Genomic DNA, 14042 nt, shown 5'->3' on the forward strand with positions numbered 1-14042 from the left:
AGAATTTCTGCAAATTGTTTCAGTATTCAATAGATTTGAACCATCGTTCTTAGTTCTTCAACAAACCATGAATTCCCACTCAAACAGAGCTATGGTGAAAGCTGATTTAATAAGCAGATTGCATGACGCGCTGCTTATTCAAATCCTGTCTCTTCTTCCATTACCAGATGCACAGCGAACACGAATTCTGTCAAAAAGGTGGAAGAACCTGTGGGCACTTCTCCCCATTCTTCATCTAGTGATGCCCTTCTGCTTGACGGCAGAAGAAATCAACAGGTTTCATGACTTAGTCGATCAAGCCCTTGATCTTTGTGGCAATATGCCGATCCAAAGGTTTTATCTCTACTGTTCTAAGAACTGTAGTTATGACCGTGTTAGTGGTTGGCTTCGTAAAGTTGTCCAGTGTAAGGTTCAAGAGCTTGAGCTCAGGTTTCCTGCGGACAGATTTACGGTTAGACTTTGCTGGGATTTGTTTAAGACTTGCACTACTCTAGTCAGTTTAACTTTGCGTGGCGAATTTGTGCTAAATGTGCCTCATGAAGCCGAGATGTTGTTTCCATGTTTAAAGACGCTCAATCTAATATCTATTGTTTATTGTTGCAATAAATGTTTTAAGAATCTGATTTGCGGGTGTCCGGTTTTGGAAGAGTTGTTTGTGGAGAGACAATTGTTAAACGGTCTGTTTGATAACATGGATACATTTGAGGTCATATCGACATCTCTGAAGACATTAAGGATATCATTTGCATTGTGTGTTAATGAGAATCTTAGGGTTGCTATCAATGCCCCTAATCTGGAATACCTTAGAGTATTCGACTTTATGTCGTCAAACTACTCTTTAACCAAGCCGTTGGCGTTTACTGAAGCTCACATTAACGTAGAACAAGCTTATCCTGGTCCTCAAATCGTGGTATGTCAAAATCCTGACACTAAATCATAGGACTTTAATGGTATGTTTATTCATTTTTATTCAAAGTTTGATCCATTTATGATATTTAGTTGGTTATTCAAACTGTAAACCATAATGGCTGATTAAATCGCTCATTTAAGTTTCCTTGAAATAAAACATGCAATTGTTAATTTCAAGGGGGTGATGAGCGCTTGAGTCTCTTGCAAGACTGGTTTTTCGCCGTCAACCCCCTTGAAGGCGACCTTTCCAACGCAAGTTGTGTTTTCATAGGGTATTACTATAACGCTTTCTCACCGTTACAAAAAAAAAGGAAACAGTCAAATAAACTTTTGATGCAAGCAAGAACTAATACTGAAATAATTATGAAAAAATGATAGAAACTTTGGATTCAGATGTTGATGCATACTGTTTCGTTTTTGCAGTCTCTATCCCAATTTTATGGTGTTTACATCCCCACATTCCCTAAAGTGGTTAAGTTTGTGATTGAAATCAAAGCTGGTTTAGGCTGGAGAGTGCTTCTAGTCCTCTTAAATAAAATGCCTAATCTTGAGCATATTACCTTTTCAGATGTAAGTTTACGAGTCCCAAATACTCTCTAAGTTACAAAGCTAACTCATTAACTTATGAATATATGTTATGTTCACTATGATCTTTACAATTGCTGTCATTTTGGAGGTTGAATGGAAATATGTAATCTATTCTTGTGTTCATCAATAGGGATTTTATCCTGGCACGCATGCACGTGCTTTAAAAGAGAGCTGGAACCCGCCAGCAGAGGTACCGGCTTGTTTACGTTGTAAGATGAAGGAGATTATTATTGATAATCAAGAAACCGTATCACCAGAACAGTTTGAGGTGATAAGATATCTGTTGAATAGCGCGGATAAGTTGGAGAGTTGACAATGAATGCTCGTACAATCAGCACAAAGATGCGTGAGCAGGTATTGAACTTATACCGTAGCTCCAAATCATGCCGGATTCAATTTGTTTAAACGGATGGTAATTCTCAAGGAATCACAACTACAGTTATCTCAGCGGTCATTTTCAATCTTTGCAAACTCGAGTTTTTTTTTTCAGATTTTTTTGTTTCTTGATTTGTGCAATTAGTAATCTTGAATTGTTTCTAATAGCTTATACACAGTAAACTGACTTGTGCTGATTTGATGTACCCCGTTTCCAACCTCCATTTTACATAAATGGTTTGGTCAGTGGTTCATAGCATGCACTATAGTACCTTATTAATTTGTGGCGGCTGGAAATCTAGAAGTATTGCATTCACAACTACAACAAACTGAAAAACTAAATGTTAACGTGCTGAAAGTAAATCGATTTAAACAGGTTTTGTTCTGGTTTAGCCGCAGACCAGAACTTGAATAAATTAATTAGAAAGCGTATAACGTTAAAATGAAGACCTTTGAAATTTGGAAAATTTTATAAACAATGGGCATATTTTTGAGAAGCCCTTGATGCTCACACGCGTCCTGGATCAATTTCAGTGCATCGACGAAATGATAGACTTGTCAACTTCAGGGTTCTTCTATGTATTTTTCCCTTTTACATGAACGCAGGTATGCGAGTTAATTGCATGAAGAAAACCTAAACAAATAGGGCTAATAATGACGATTTGTTCCTTGCTCAACAAATTCGGGTACACTTGTAATTTGGTATGTCTGAAGAGATTTTGATACAGTATATGAGCAGATAGATTTTGTATCACATTTTTGCAATAGCTTTCAAAATTATCACTTACATAAGAGATTGCATAACAAATCCCTTAGTTGTAGATCTACCGTCGTCCACAATAACATCTGTGTAGAGATTGCTTAACAAAATAAGAAAAGATAAAGTAAGCATAGTAGAATTTAGGAATATATTAGTGATGGTTGTAAATAGCTGATGGGAGATCTAACATCCTTTCAAATTTGCATAGTTAATGTAATTTGAAAAGAATTCTGTTAGAATGGATCTATATCTGTAAAACTATATATTCATTGTCCAGAATTTTCTGTATAGTATATTAGGTTAATATGCACCTATTGGTATTACTGTAGGTCCTGAAACCGGATCAAACAACACAACAAACTAAGATACTAGTTGTTCTTGGATCAACCTCACAACTAGTTGGTGGAAACAACTAGTTGGACCGAGATCTCGGATCTTGTATGTGATAGGGGGAGGCCAAAACTAGAAGGTGGGTGAGGGGTTGGAGAGAGTTTGGGAGTTAGAGAGAATATGGAAATACTTATATGAAAAATGCAAAGGTTGGTTGGTGTATTCCATACACACACATTATATATGTGAGTATGTTATACACCCATCTCATTACTAACAAGCTTAATAGGCACCAATTACATGAGGCCTCAGGCCCAAAATATACAATTGTAAACGAACAAAACGTAAACTAATACGAGTTACAAATACGAAAGACTTAACAACAAAACCGGGCCTTACAGTAGTCCTTTGGTTCAACCTGTGAGATAAAACAAGTAAACAAACATTTGTTAATTGTACCGGATTTGCTTCTTGTTAGGATGCCGACAGATAGAGAACCGATGATGTTCTCAGATGGATGACGTCTGTGAATGAGTGTCTGAGGGATGTCTTCAATAATGGTTATTGGTTCGGCTTGAAGGTTTACGATGAGACTGTCAATGGGATGGAAGATACGAGGTGCACCTTCCAGAACAATAGCTACTATGGTTTATCATAATCCATTCTTCCGGGACCTTAAAACATGGTTTTAGAATCAAGCATTCATTTTCGGTGAACAATGTGGAGTACTGTTTTTCGCAGATCTGAGAAACGCTGAGAAGATTGTAGTTTAATTGTTCCACCAAGTTGACATCTTCAAATGTCAGGACTCCATTTGACACTTTTCCTTATTTTGAAATATTTCCACCCATATCCCAGTAAAAGAAGTAAAAGAAACGTATCCGTCATCGAACGGTTTAATTTAAACATCAAGGATTCGTCTCTTGTAATGTGTCGGGTACAGCCGCTATCTAAATACCATATACTATTTACAGACTTTCTTGGCTGACCCTACACATTAGCAATTTAATTAGATACAGGTTCCCGAGACTTAATTGTCTCGGGAGGGTCAAATGTCCTTTTCTCATTGTTGTTTATGAAGTTGTGGGACATGTCAGAATCAGAAGAACAGTCTTTAGGATTCCATGCACGAGCTGGTGTCCTGTTTTTAAAAGATTTTTTAGACTGTATCCTTCTTGGTTTTAAGACAACATCCTCAGATCTTTCAATCTTTGGATGTCTTTTCTGCTTTCTTTTTTATGGATTCTCAGACTTTTCAGTCTTTGAATTCCTTTTTGCTCTCTCCTTCTTGGTTATCCAAAAAGGAGGTTTGTCATTTCTTTTATTTCAGGATCTCACATCCATTTCACTGGCAGAATTTTCAGTTTGTTCATTTCTATTCCTTGAGCTTGGTTTAGCTCTGGATCTGAATTGATTAAACCGATTGTTCGTTTTCCTTTTCATATCATGCCAGCTTTTGCAATGTCTTGCAAGGTGAGAAGGGTTACCACACACAAAACACAACTTTCTTCTATCTTCCCTATAGAAACCATCAGAATTATAATACATGGGTTGTGGCGAATAAGGAGATGGTTGTACGGGAACAAACAAGATGTCAGATCTATGACCCCGATCATCAAAAACATTTGTATAGAAAGAATTCACATATTCTTGTGGATAATAACCATAGTATCTATTATCAAATTGATTGTACAGTTGAAGTTGATAATATTGATTTTTGGATTGATAAAAGTTGTTTTTATGAGGTGGCACATATTTACCAGATGTACTTGCATTTTCCTTTTTAAAATGATTTTCATTAATTTTAGTCTCCTCAACTTTACAATCTTTTGACGAACAGCTGGGTAGGTTAGTATTCACTGAAATCATTTCATGCACAGTTCTATCAACAATGGTTTCATCGAAAATAGTTTCACAATCACTATCGGAAATAGAAACATCATTTTCATTTTCAAGAGACGTGCCAACGTGAACTTTCTCATCAGATACATCATTGTTCAAAATGTTTTGGAAACAAAATTATTACAGACAGGGTTGTTAATAGATGAATCAAAAAGCAAATTTTTATCTCCATAACCCATGTTTGTTTCCATACACCCATTTTCTTCTACACAACATGCTACAGAAGATGAATCACTATTAGGATTAACTGAAGAATTAGCTGAAATAACTTTCTTGGGAGCTGCGGGAACAAATGTCTTTGATATGGGCACATGACCAATACCATAGACCATCTCTTCCTCAGGAGGAGAGTTAAAATCAAAGTGAGGAAGACTAGTATATTTATTGTTAAACGGAGGAGGTACAGTAGAACTATCATAGCCTATACCAGTCTTTAATCTTAATTCCATTTGTGACCCAATTAATTTGTTTAGCTTCTCGGTGGCTAACTCAAAGTTTTCTATGGCAATTTTCTTTTGGGTTAACTCAATTTCTAATTTAACAATTTTTGCGTTTAGTTCAACAACTTGATTTTCATGACGTTTTGCTAAATTTCTAGCAATAGAAACTTGTTCCCTAAGATCGGCCATATCATTACCATGAGTGTTAATTCTGATAGTGTAAATCTTTGCAGCCTTTTTAAGATCATCATTCTGAACTCTAATGCTATCAATTTGTTCAAGAATTTTAGCATTATGGTTTCTATAGTGAATAACTTTATCAATACATTCTTGAGAGCAAAGTTTGTGTACCTCGGGAATAAGCGAGGCAGGTGTAGGAATTCCATCAGGGTGCTTGAAGAAGTGCCAGCCTGATCAGTGAATGCCATCCCAGCAAAGTTTAGGGGATTCTTTAATTCTTCAAATTGATCACCTTCCCAGTCAGGTACAGTTGACTCAACATTCCTAGCAATCATCGCCTTAGAGTTCGATTCGAAGTTCCCATTTGTTGAGTTTCCTTGATTGATCCTTGGGACCCTTTGCTTCGAGGAGTAGTTTGGGATGATTCTTTTACCCGACTTCTTAGCACTCTCATTGTCAGAAATCTCGGTGATCTTGATCTCTCCCACACCCATTGGAGGATTTGTGCATTCACGAGCAAAGTGACCTGGCTCCCAGTTGTAGCACCGAAGTTTGTCTTTTCAAAACCCAGATTCTTCTCATCTTTGAAACTATCCTTCCCATACTTCTTCATAAAGTTTGTGGCCCGATGAACAGCCATGGCCGTTTGGTATTTGATATCCATTTTCTTGAGATCATACTTGTTGATCTCGGGAAGATCTCCTTGTTCAAACGATGGAGGAAGCAACTTTCCTTGTAACAACTCCTCATGACTTGACAAGAAGGCATGAATCAAAGCCACATTTAAGTCATCAGTAGGTAGGGGCTTTGAAGCAGTGTAAGCTGGTGTGCTTGGAGTAGGCTTGATTCCATGAGCTTTAAGTGCTTGAGCCACAGCTTAATCGACAGCAGATTGAAATGAGCTTAAGTTTGCACTTGATGAAGCTTGCGATACACCAGCATTCTTGAAGGTTGAACTTGGATTTTGAGTAGTGGAGTTTGAATGACTTAAGAATGCCGAACTCACACCTGTTCCAGTTGCCATGCCTGCCTTTGATAGAGAACTTATGTGATTGTTCATCCTTAGCTTCTCATCCATCACGAATGACTTGATAACTGAGGCTAAATTCGACAAACTCATGAGATGAAGATTGGAAGTTTTCCTGATGGTGATAACACTGCTGCTCCATGAGTAAGGGAGAGAATTTAGAAGCTTGTCGTTGATCTCAATTTTCTCGAATTCAATTTTCGCACTGTTGATTTTTGTGATCAACGTTTCAAATCTTGAGATGAGACTATCAATTGATTCTCCTTGAATGTAATTAAACATGTTAAACTCTCCCTTCAACATCCCTTTATGACTGTTTCTCATTTCCAGTTACCTTCAAATTTGTTCACTAATGCATCCCATAGACCTTTAGCAGTGGTGTAGTCTCTTAGTGTCAAAGAAATTTCTCGTGAAAGGGATACAGTTAGGATACCAAAGGCCTTTTGATCTTCGGCAAGCATTCTTCAATCATCATCATTGTAGTTAGTCACGGTTTTGGGAACCTCACCATCATTACCAGTTGTCATAGGATGGTGTGGACCATGTTCAATAGGTCTAATAAGATTGTAATCAATGATCTTAAGATAGTTGTAAAACCTCCACTTAAACTCATCAAAATCACAGTCCCATTTCATCAACTTTGGAGGCTTAGAAGTGGTTCCGGCCTCGTTCTCAAACATCACATATTGAACAGCTTCAGCACTAGCAACAGTGGAAATTGGGTTTGCCATTTCTTAAAATCTGCCCAAAAACTAAGTCTGATCTGATCTAATGAAAAGTGATCCTTTTGAAAAGTGATCTAATTTTGAAAATTGATCGATTTTAAAACTGAGCGATTTTGAAAACTGAGCGATTTGAAAACTGAGCGATTTGAAAACTGAGCGATTTTGAAAACTGAGCGATTTGAAACTGAGCGATTTGGAAACTGATCAATTTAAGAAACAGATCGTTTTAGAAAACTGATCGATTTTGGAAACTGATCGATTTAGAAAACTGATCGATTTTTGAAACTGATCGATTTTGGAAACTGGTCGATTTTTGAAACTGATCGATTTTGGCAAAGTAGGCGAAAATTTTGAACAAATTTAGTAAGTCACCAACCCACTTTCCTTGTCACCTTTCTCAACCATATCCAAATACATGCAACTATACAAACACAATTTCTTGAGAATCACACACCACAAACACAACCTTTAACCCATTTTCAACATCTTCATGAATAAGAACAACTTAAATTTCTTAAGAACTTGAAGAACACAAAAAACCGAAAATCACTTATTTTCTCAAAAAATCCGTCTTTTCACACACAAGACCAAAATCCAAGGTTGTGACCCAAGATCTACAACTAGTAGAGCCCGAAAGCTCTGATATCAATTGTAGGTCCCAAAACGACCACCGAACGGTTTTGCTCTCGATAAGCGTGTCGAGACGGGTGCGGTAAATCAAACGATCGAACAAAAATATAAAGATAATAAGTATAGTGAACGACTCCGTAATCGGTAAAAGATTAGTAACGTTAAACTAGAACCGACCCACCCAAGGTGAGCTCCCCTGATTTACAACTTACAAGCACACTCTAAAATGAAATACATAAGGCATATATATAGCCAAATACAAACATTCTAGAAGCCTAATCCCGTTGAAGCTAAACGCGTGTTCTCAAAGCTCTCGTTTCGTGTTCTGTTTTGCTCACCGACATTAATAATTATCTTGACCAAAATATATATTAGGTTTCGTCACATTGATATCGCAAGTCATATTTTGGCCCTACAATTACCTTCGTATCAAACTCTCCAGACCCGTCCGTAATGCCACTTTTATGAAATTATGCTGTAATCTAGTGCTTGAGGCCGGATACAATCCTCAACGAAGCGGCAGATTCAGTTAAGTGACGCTGTGAATATGTAGACCATATATATACGTATTAATCATCGGCATGAGGCCTATTGTTTTGACCCGTAGTAAACAAACTGGCAGTATTTGTTCCTGGACATATCATTCGCCTATCCGGATTATTTATCATTATGGGAAATGAGAGTAAAATTCTAAAGCTATGACAAGATTAAGTAACTTTAGTTAGTTTCCACTTATGATCAGTTTAGTTGAATATTGATTTATACATTTATGTTTTACTATCGACTCGTTGTTCATAAATCCCAATCATTAATTTACCTAATATTAAGGGCCTGGTTAAGATTATTTAAAGTGACAAGTTGAATATACAAGTGATTGTACGTTTTACCAATTATGAACACCTAGTATGTGTATTGAGATGCATCATTTACCTCTTTATTTATAATAAAATGGATATATATATATATATATATTGGTGGTTTTGGTTGTCCAAATAAGTGATATATATGATGTGTAGTGCTCATGGTTAAACCGAGAAAGAAGAGGGTTAAAGCTTAAAAGTTGGTAATCAAGATAATCAAGAATGATAAGAGATAATGATGGAGTTTGTAGTGATACGCTTTAGATTTAGAGATAATATTAATTTTAATCAGTTTATATGGTTTTCTAGTTTGAGTCTAGTTAGAAGTTTTGGTGAGCAAGTTAAAATTTATTATAACAAGATGGTTTAAAGTATTGTTTTGTGTGTGGTTTTCGTTCTTAATTATATTGAAAGAGTCGTGGTTAGATATCACAAATTTAATTACCGATGTTGTTTTGCTCGATCCTATTAATTCTAACAATTGGTATCAAAGCTAAAGATCAAGTCGGTCAGTCAAAAAAAAAGGAAAAAAAAAAGAGAGTGATCAAGCAAGTAGGTAGAACGAAGCCATACCGAGGACGGATTCAGTGAAGTCGATGGTTTAGAATTGATTAAGGTAATAGAAACGAAGAAGGTAGGTGAGTTTGTTTGCAGAGAAGGACCATTAGCAAGACCTACACATTAGTAAGAGGTCCACCGTCTCCTATGAAAAAAAAATGAGTATTAATATGGTGTAGAAATTCCGGACAGCCCTTTTATAAATTTGAGCCTGCCTCATGTGGAATTTTGAGACTACCCTTATGAAAATTTGAGAACGACCATAATAAATGAAAACTTTTACAAATATATAATTATATAAATGTAATATCAACAGTTTTTCAATTTAAGTCTAACACCCAACCAAATGTTTAAGCAAATCCAACTTATTTAAACTCTCCCCAATTCTCAGCCCAACACCTAACCCAATTCTAATTTGTTTGAAAGGAGGTAAATGATTTATAAACTTGAATTGTTTAAGAAGTCTTGTTTAATTGATGGTTCAAACAGAGAAACACCATTCATTTGCATTGGTGTATCGTTTATTAAAGTCAGCTCTCATATTACCTGTCACAAACACAAGCGCTGTAAGATGTTTTGTGGCAATGAATTACGTGAAGTCTGATTTGCGGATTAGTGATGAAAATTAAATGATAGTACGTTGTATTTGTTTATTGAGAAACACTTGTTTAAAAACGTTAAATCAGATATTGTAATGGTAAGATTTCAAAAATTGAAAACTCATTGAGAACTTTAGACATAATGTATTTTAATTATGCATTTTTAATAAAAACAGTTTAACGTACTTTCTTTGGTTACCTGATATTTTGTTTTTTTTATATGACCCGATCCGCCAGGAACAGTCAAATCGGACCAATAAAAAGTTATATACCGACTTGACACGACTCGAACAGCCCAACCAGACCGAAAAAAATTATGTATATAACTAAGTATATTTCAAAAAAGATTTCGACCCTAGAATACATGCATATGGTTTATGCGAGTCTATGCACTTTTTGAGTAAATTAAGTGGTGTTTGAGCGACACAATAGTCATAGTGTAGTACTGTCATTTGGCATGTCGTTGGGTGCCTATGATAAAAGTATTTTAACAAGATACATCTCTGTAAAGGATGAGAATTGATTTAATGGCATCATGAGTTAGGAATTTGCATGATAATGGTTAATGATCACCTTGAAGTCTTTGGAAATCTAGACAGTCAAGGACGTATATTTTTCGCTACATTTGTTCCCACATGAGTTCGATATCAACCATACAAAATGTTAAATAAACTTAGGACCATAGAGTATCTTTAACAGAGGCAGACGGGCACCACCCTCTCCCGTCCTAGAATGCCCGCCCTCCCTTCTCAACCGTCAATTTTGTACAAACAAAAGGCCCCCATTCAAATTCCACAACGCACGTATCCAGCTCTTCTTTATAGCAAACAACAACCTCAAAAGTCAAAGGCCATCATTGAGAAAAGAAAAGATAGATAAAACTAAGCAGCTAGGTAGAGAGTTAAAGCTAGTAGGTGAAGAATAAAACCTACCGCTTCTATAAATTTGTTGGAAAATAATGAGGAAACAAGCACATAGGAGGAGACGAATGTAACGACTAAAGGAAAAAACAAAGAATTGTGATTTGTCATAGTAAGTTTCCGAGAAGAGGGAGTAGTTGGCCGCTGTTCGACAGAAGGTGTGTTAAATGTGATTGCCCAGCAATCAATTGAAAAAATAAGGAGAACGAACCCAGCAGTGAAGCATTCGAAGAAAAGCATAGGACGATGGATCGTATATGTATGAACAACCAAGAAGAAGATGAAGAAGGAACATGGTCTATCTGTGTGATTTGTTGAAAATAAACCACTTAAATTTGTATGATTCGTTGAAAGAAGAAGAAGCAACGTAATCTCCCAGTAGCATGTGTGTCCGTATTGTTGTTTGAGAATTTGTTGGCACCGGCGTACCAATGCCGTCACGAATGTACTCATCTCGAGTACGGAACAAAACTTTCGAGTAATTGTCATTTTAGGAAAGTTTAGCGCAGTCATTAAAACTAGGTCTAAAACATGATGCTGTTAAGCCTAAGTTAGGTTAACAGTGCATTAAACCTCAAATGGGGTTAAATGTTGATAAGCGGAAACTGCGCGCTATCACCGGTTTCTATAAAGTGTGAGTACTCTTGGCAACTCCCCAATGTTACTATCTTTTGGTTGGAATACATGCTGTACTTTTTGAGTAAATTAAATGGTGTTTGTGCGACACAATATATATTGTTGAGATCGAACACTTGCTATTCATTAAGTTGTTTAACGCAGGATAGAAATATAGTCATAGTGTAGTACTGTCATTTGGCATGTCGTCGGGTGCCTATGATAAAAGAATTTTAACAAGATACATCTCTGTAAAGGATGAGAATTGATTTAATGGTATCATGTGTTAGGAATTTACATGATAATGGTTAATGATCACCTTGAAGTCTTTTGAAATCTAGACACTCAAGGACGTATATTTTTCGCTACATTTTTCCCCACAGGAGTCGATATCAACCATACAAAATGTCAAATAAACTTAGGACCATAGAGTATTTTTAACAGAGGCAGACGGGCACCGCCCTCTCTCGTCCACGAATGCCCGCCCTCCCTTCTCAACCGTCAGTTCTTGTACAAACCAAAGGCCCCCACTCAAATTCCACAACGCACATATCCAGCTCTTCTTTATCCACAAGCTCGCCGCTTTTCTTCCATTTAAGCAGACAAAGATTGTGAAGAAATCATCAGAGAAGAAGTCAAAATAATCCGGTATAGGATGAACAGTGTAATTATGTTATGCAATACAACCCTCTAGATCAGATGAAAAATCGATATGCTACATTAACTAATTTAGAAGTACATTTTTATATATCTTTACTTATTATTTTCTCTTTCTCACAAATCCTGGAGCACAAAATAGGACTGTAAAGCCGCTATTCTGCTTAAGTTTCTATTAAGCTCGAATTATTCAACTTGAGTTAGATCATGACTCGAGTCATAAAGCCTCAAACTATCAGCATACAACGAAAATTAATGACTAAATGTTTTTGATCAAGCCAATAAAAATATTTAAAAAAAAAATAAAAGCCTTCTGTTACTAATTAATTCCAAATAAGTGCCCCACAGCTAGTGTAATATGTTCTAAATCTTATGAGCAATATGATATGATATTATTATATCATATGTATAGAAATGAAGCAGATTACTATAATATGACACAATATTATTATATCATATATGTATAGAATTGTATCAGATTTCTGGATTCAGTCACCTCTTGAGTTCTTATAGAAATAAAAACCTCTGTGATTCCATTATTTCATCTGCACCTAAAACCCCCAATTTAGAATTCCTGCAAATTGTTTCAGTTTTCAATCAATTTGAACAATCATTCGCAGTTCTGCAGCAAACCATGAATTTAAGATCAAAAAAAGCTCCGATGAAAGCTGATATAATAAGCACATTTCATGACGCGGTGCTTATTCATATCCTGTCTTTTCTTCCATTACCTGACGAACACAGAACACGCGTTTTGTCCAGCAGGTGGAAGAATCTGTGGGCACTTCTTCTCATTCTTCATATCGTTATGCCCTTTTATTGGACGGATGAAGAAGTAAACAGGTTTCATGACTCAGTCGATCAAACCCTTGATCTTCGTGGCGGTATGCCGATCCGAAGGTTTTATCTCTACTGTTCTAAAAATTGTAGTTATGATCGTGTTTATGGTTGGCTTCGTAAAGTTGTGCAGTGTAAGGTTCAAGAGCTTGAGCTTAGGTTTCCTTATGATAGATTTACGGTTAGGTTTTGTTGGGATTTGTTTAAGACGTGCACCACTCTAGTTAGTTTAACTTTGCGCGGAGAATTCGTGTTAAATGTGCCTCATGAAGCCGAGATGTTGTTTCCGTGTTTAAAAACAATAAATCTTATATCTATTGTTTATTGCTGCAACAAGTGTTTTAAGAATCTGATTTGCGGGTGTCCAGTTCTAGAAGAGTTGTTTGTGGAGAGACAACTGTTAAACGGTCAGTTTGATAATATGGATGTGTTTGAGGTGCTTTCTCCATCTATGAAAAGATTAAGGTTATCATTTGCACTGAGTGATGTTATTGGGAATTTTAGGGTGGTGATCGATGCGCCTAATCTGGAATACCTTAAAATTTTGGATCATATGCCATCAAACTACTCTTTAGCCAACACTTTGAAGCTTACTGAAGCTCACGTCAACATGAGTCGAGCTCGACCTGCTACTCAATTAGTTCAACATCTCTCATCTGTGAAAACTTTGACATTAACTCATATGACTTTGATGGTATGTTTATTCATTTATCTTGGAAGTTTGATCCATTTAAGATATTCTGTTGGTTATTCAAAAATTAAACTTTTAACTGCTGATGAAATTGTGCATTTAAAGTTATAATCATTTTTTAAAAATATTTTAGCATGTATCATTAAGTTTCATGGGTGGGTGAAACTGTAAGCGCTTAAGTCTCTGCTAGACTGGTTGTTTTTTTTTTTTTGTCATCACCCCCCTTGAAGGTGACATGTCCAAACCAAGTTGTGTTTTAACTGAGTATTGGTGCATCTGTAAGATTACTGTTTATGGTTACCCAAAAAATGGAAACAGTACGTCAAATAAATTTTTGATACAAGCAAGAACTAATACTGAAATGAATTTGAAAAAAAAAAAAAAAAAAAGATAAAAACTTTGGATTCAGTGATGCTTACTGTTTGATTTATGCAGGCTC

At 36.1% G+C, this 14042-nt stretch overlaps 1 protein-coding gene and 1 pseudogene across 1 annotated transcript; both read left to right on the forward strand.

Annotated features, from left to right (window-relative positions):
* Positions 1-91: 91 nt before the first annotated feature.
* Positions 92-2876, forward strand: LOC143557402 (F-box protein At4g22280-like; annotated as a pseudogene).
* A 9625-nt stretch (positions 2877-12501) lies between these two features.
* LOC143557403 (F-box protein At4g09920-like) lies at positions 12502-13731 on the forward strand. Its single transcript, XM_077046482.1, has one exon. The coding sequence runs from the start codon at positions 12710-12712 to the stop codon at positions 13712-13714; it is 1005 nt and encodes a 334-aa protein (XP_076902597.1). The 5' UTR covers positions 12502-12709; the 3' UTR covers positions 13715-13731.
* Positions 13732-14042: the final 311 nt, after the last annotated feature.

The sequence above is a fragment of the Bidens hawaiensis genome, unplaced genomic scaffold (assembly GCF_021521415.1).
Source record: "Bidens hawaiensis isolate Kalapana, Puna unplaced genomic scaffold, B.hawaiensis_p1.1 tig00018958_1, whole genome shotgun sequence".
In the NCBI taxonomy this organism is placed as follows: Eukaryota; Viridiplantae; Streptophyta; class Magnoliopsida; order Asterales; family Asteraceae; genus Bidens; species Bidens hawaiensis.

Excerpts from the sequence above, each read along its gene's own strand:
- LOC143557403 (XM_077046482.1), top strand. The coding sequence starts at position 12,710 with ATGAATTTAAGATCAAAAAAAGCTCCGATGAAAGCTGATATAATAAGC.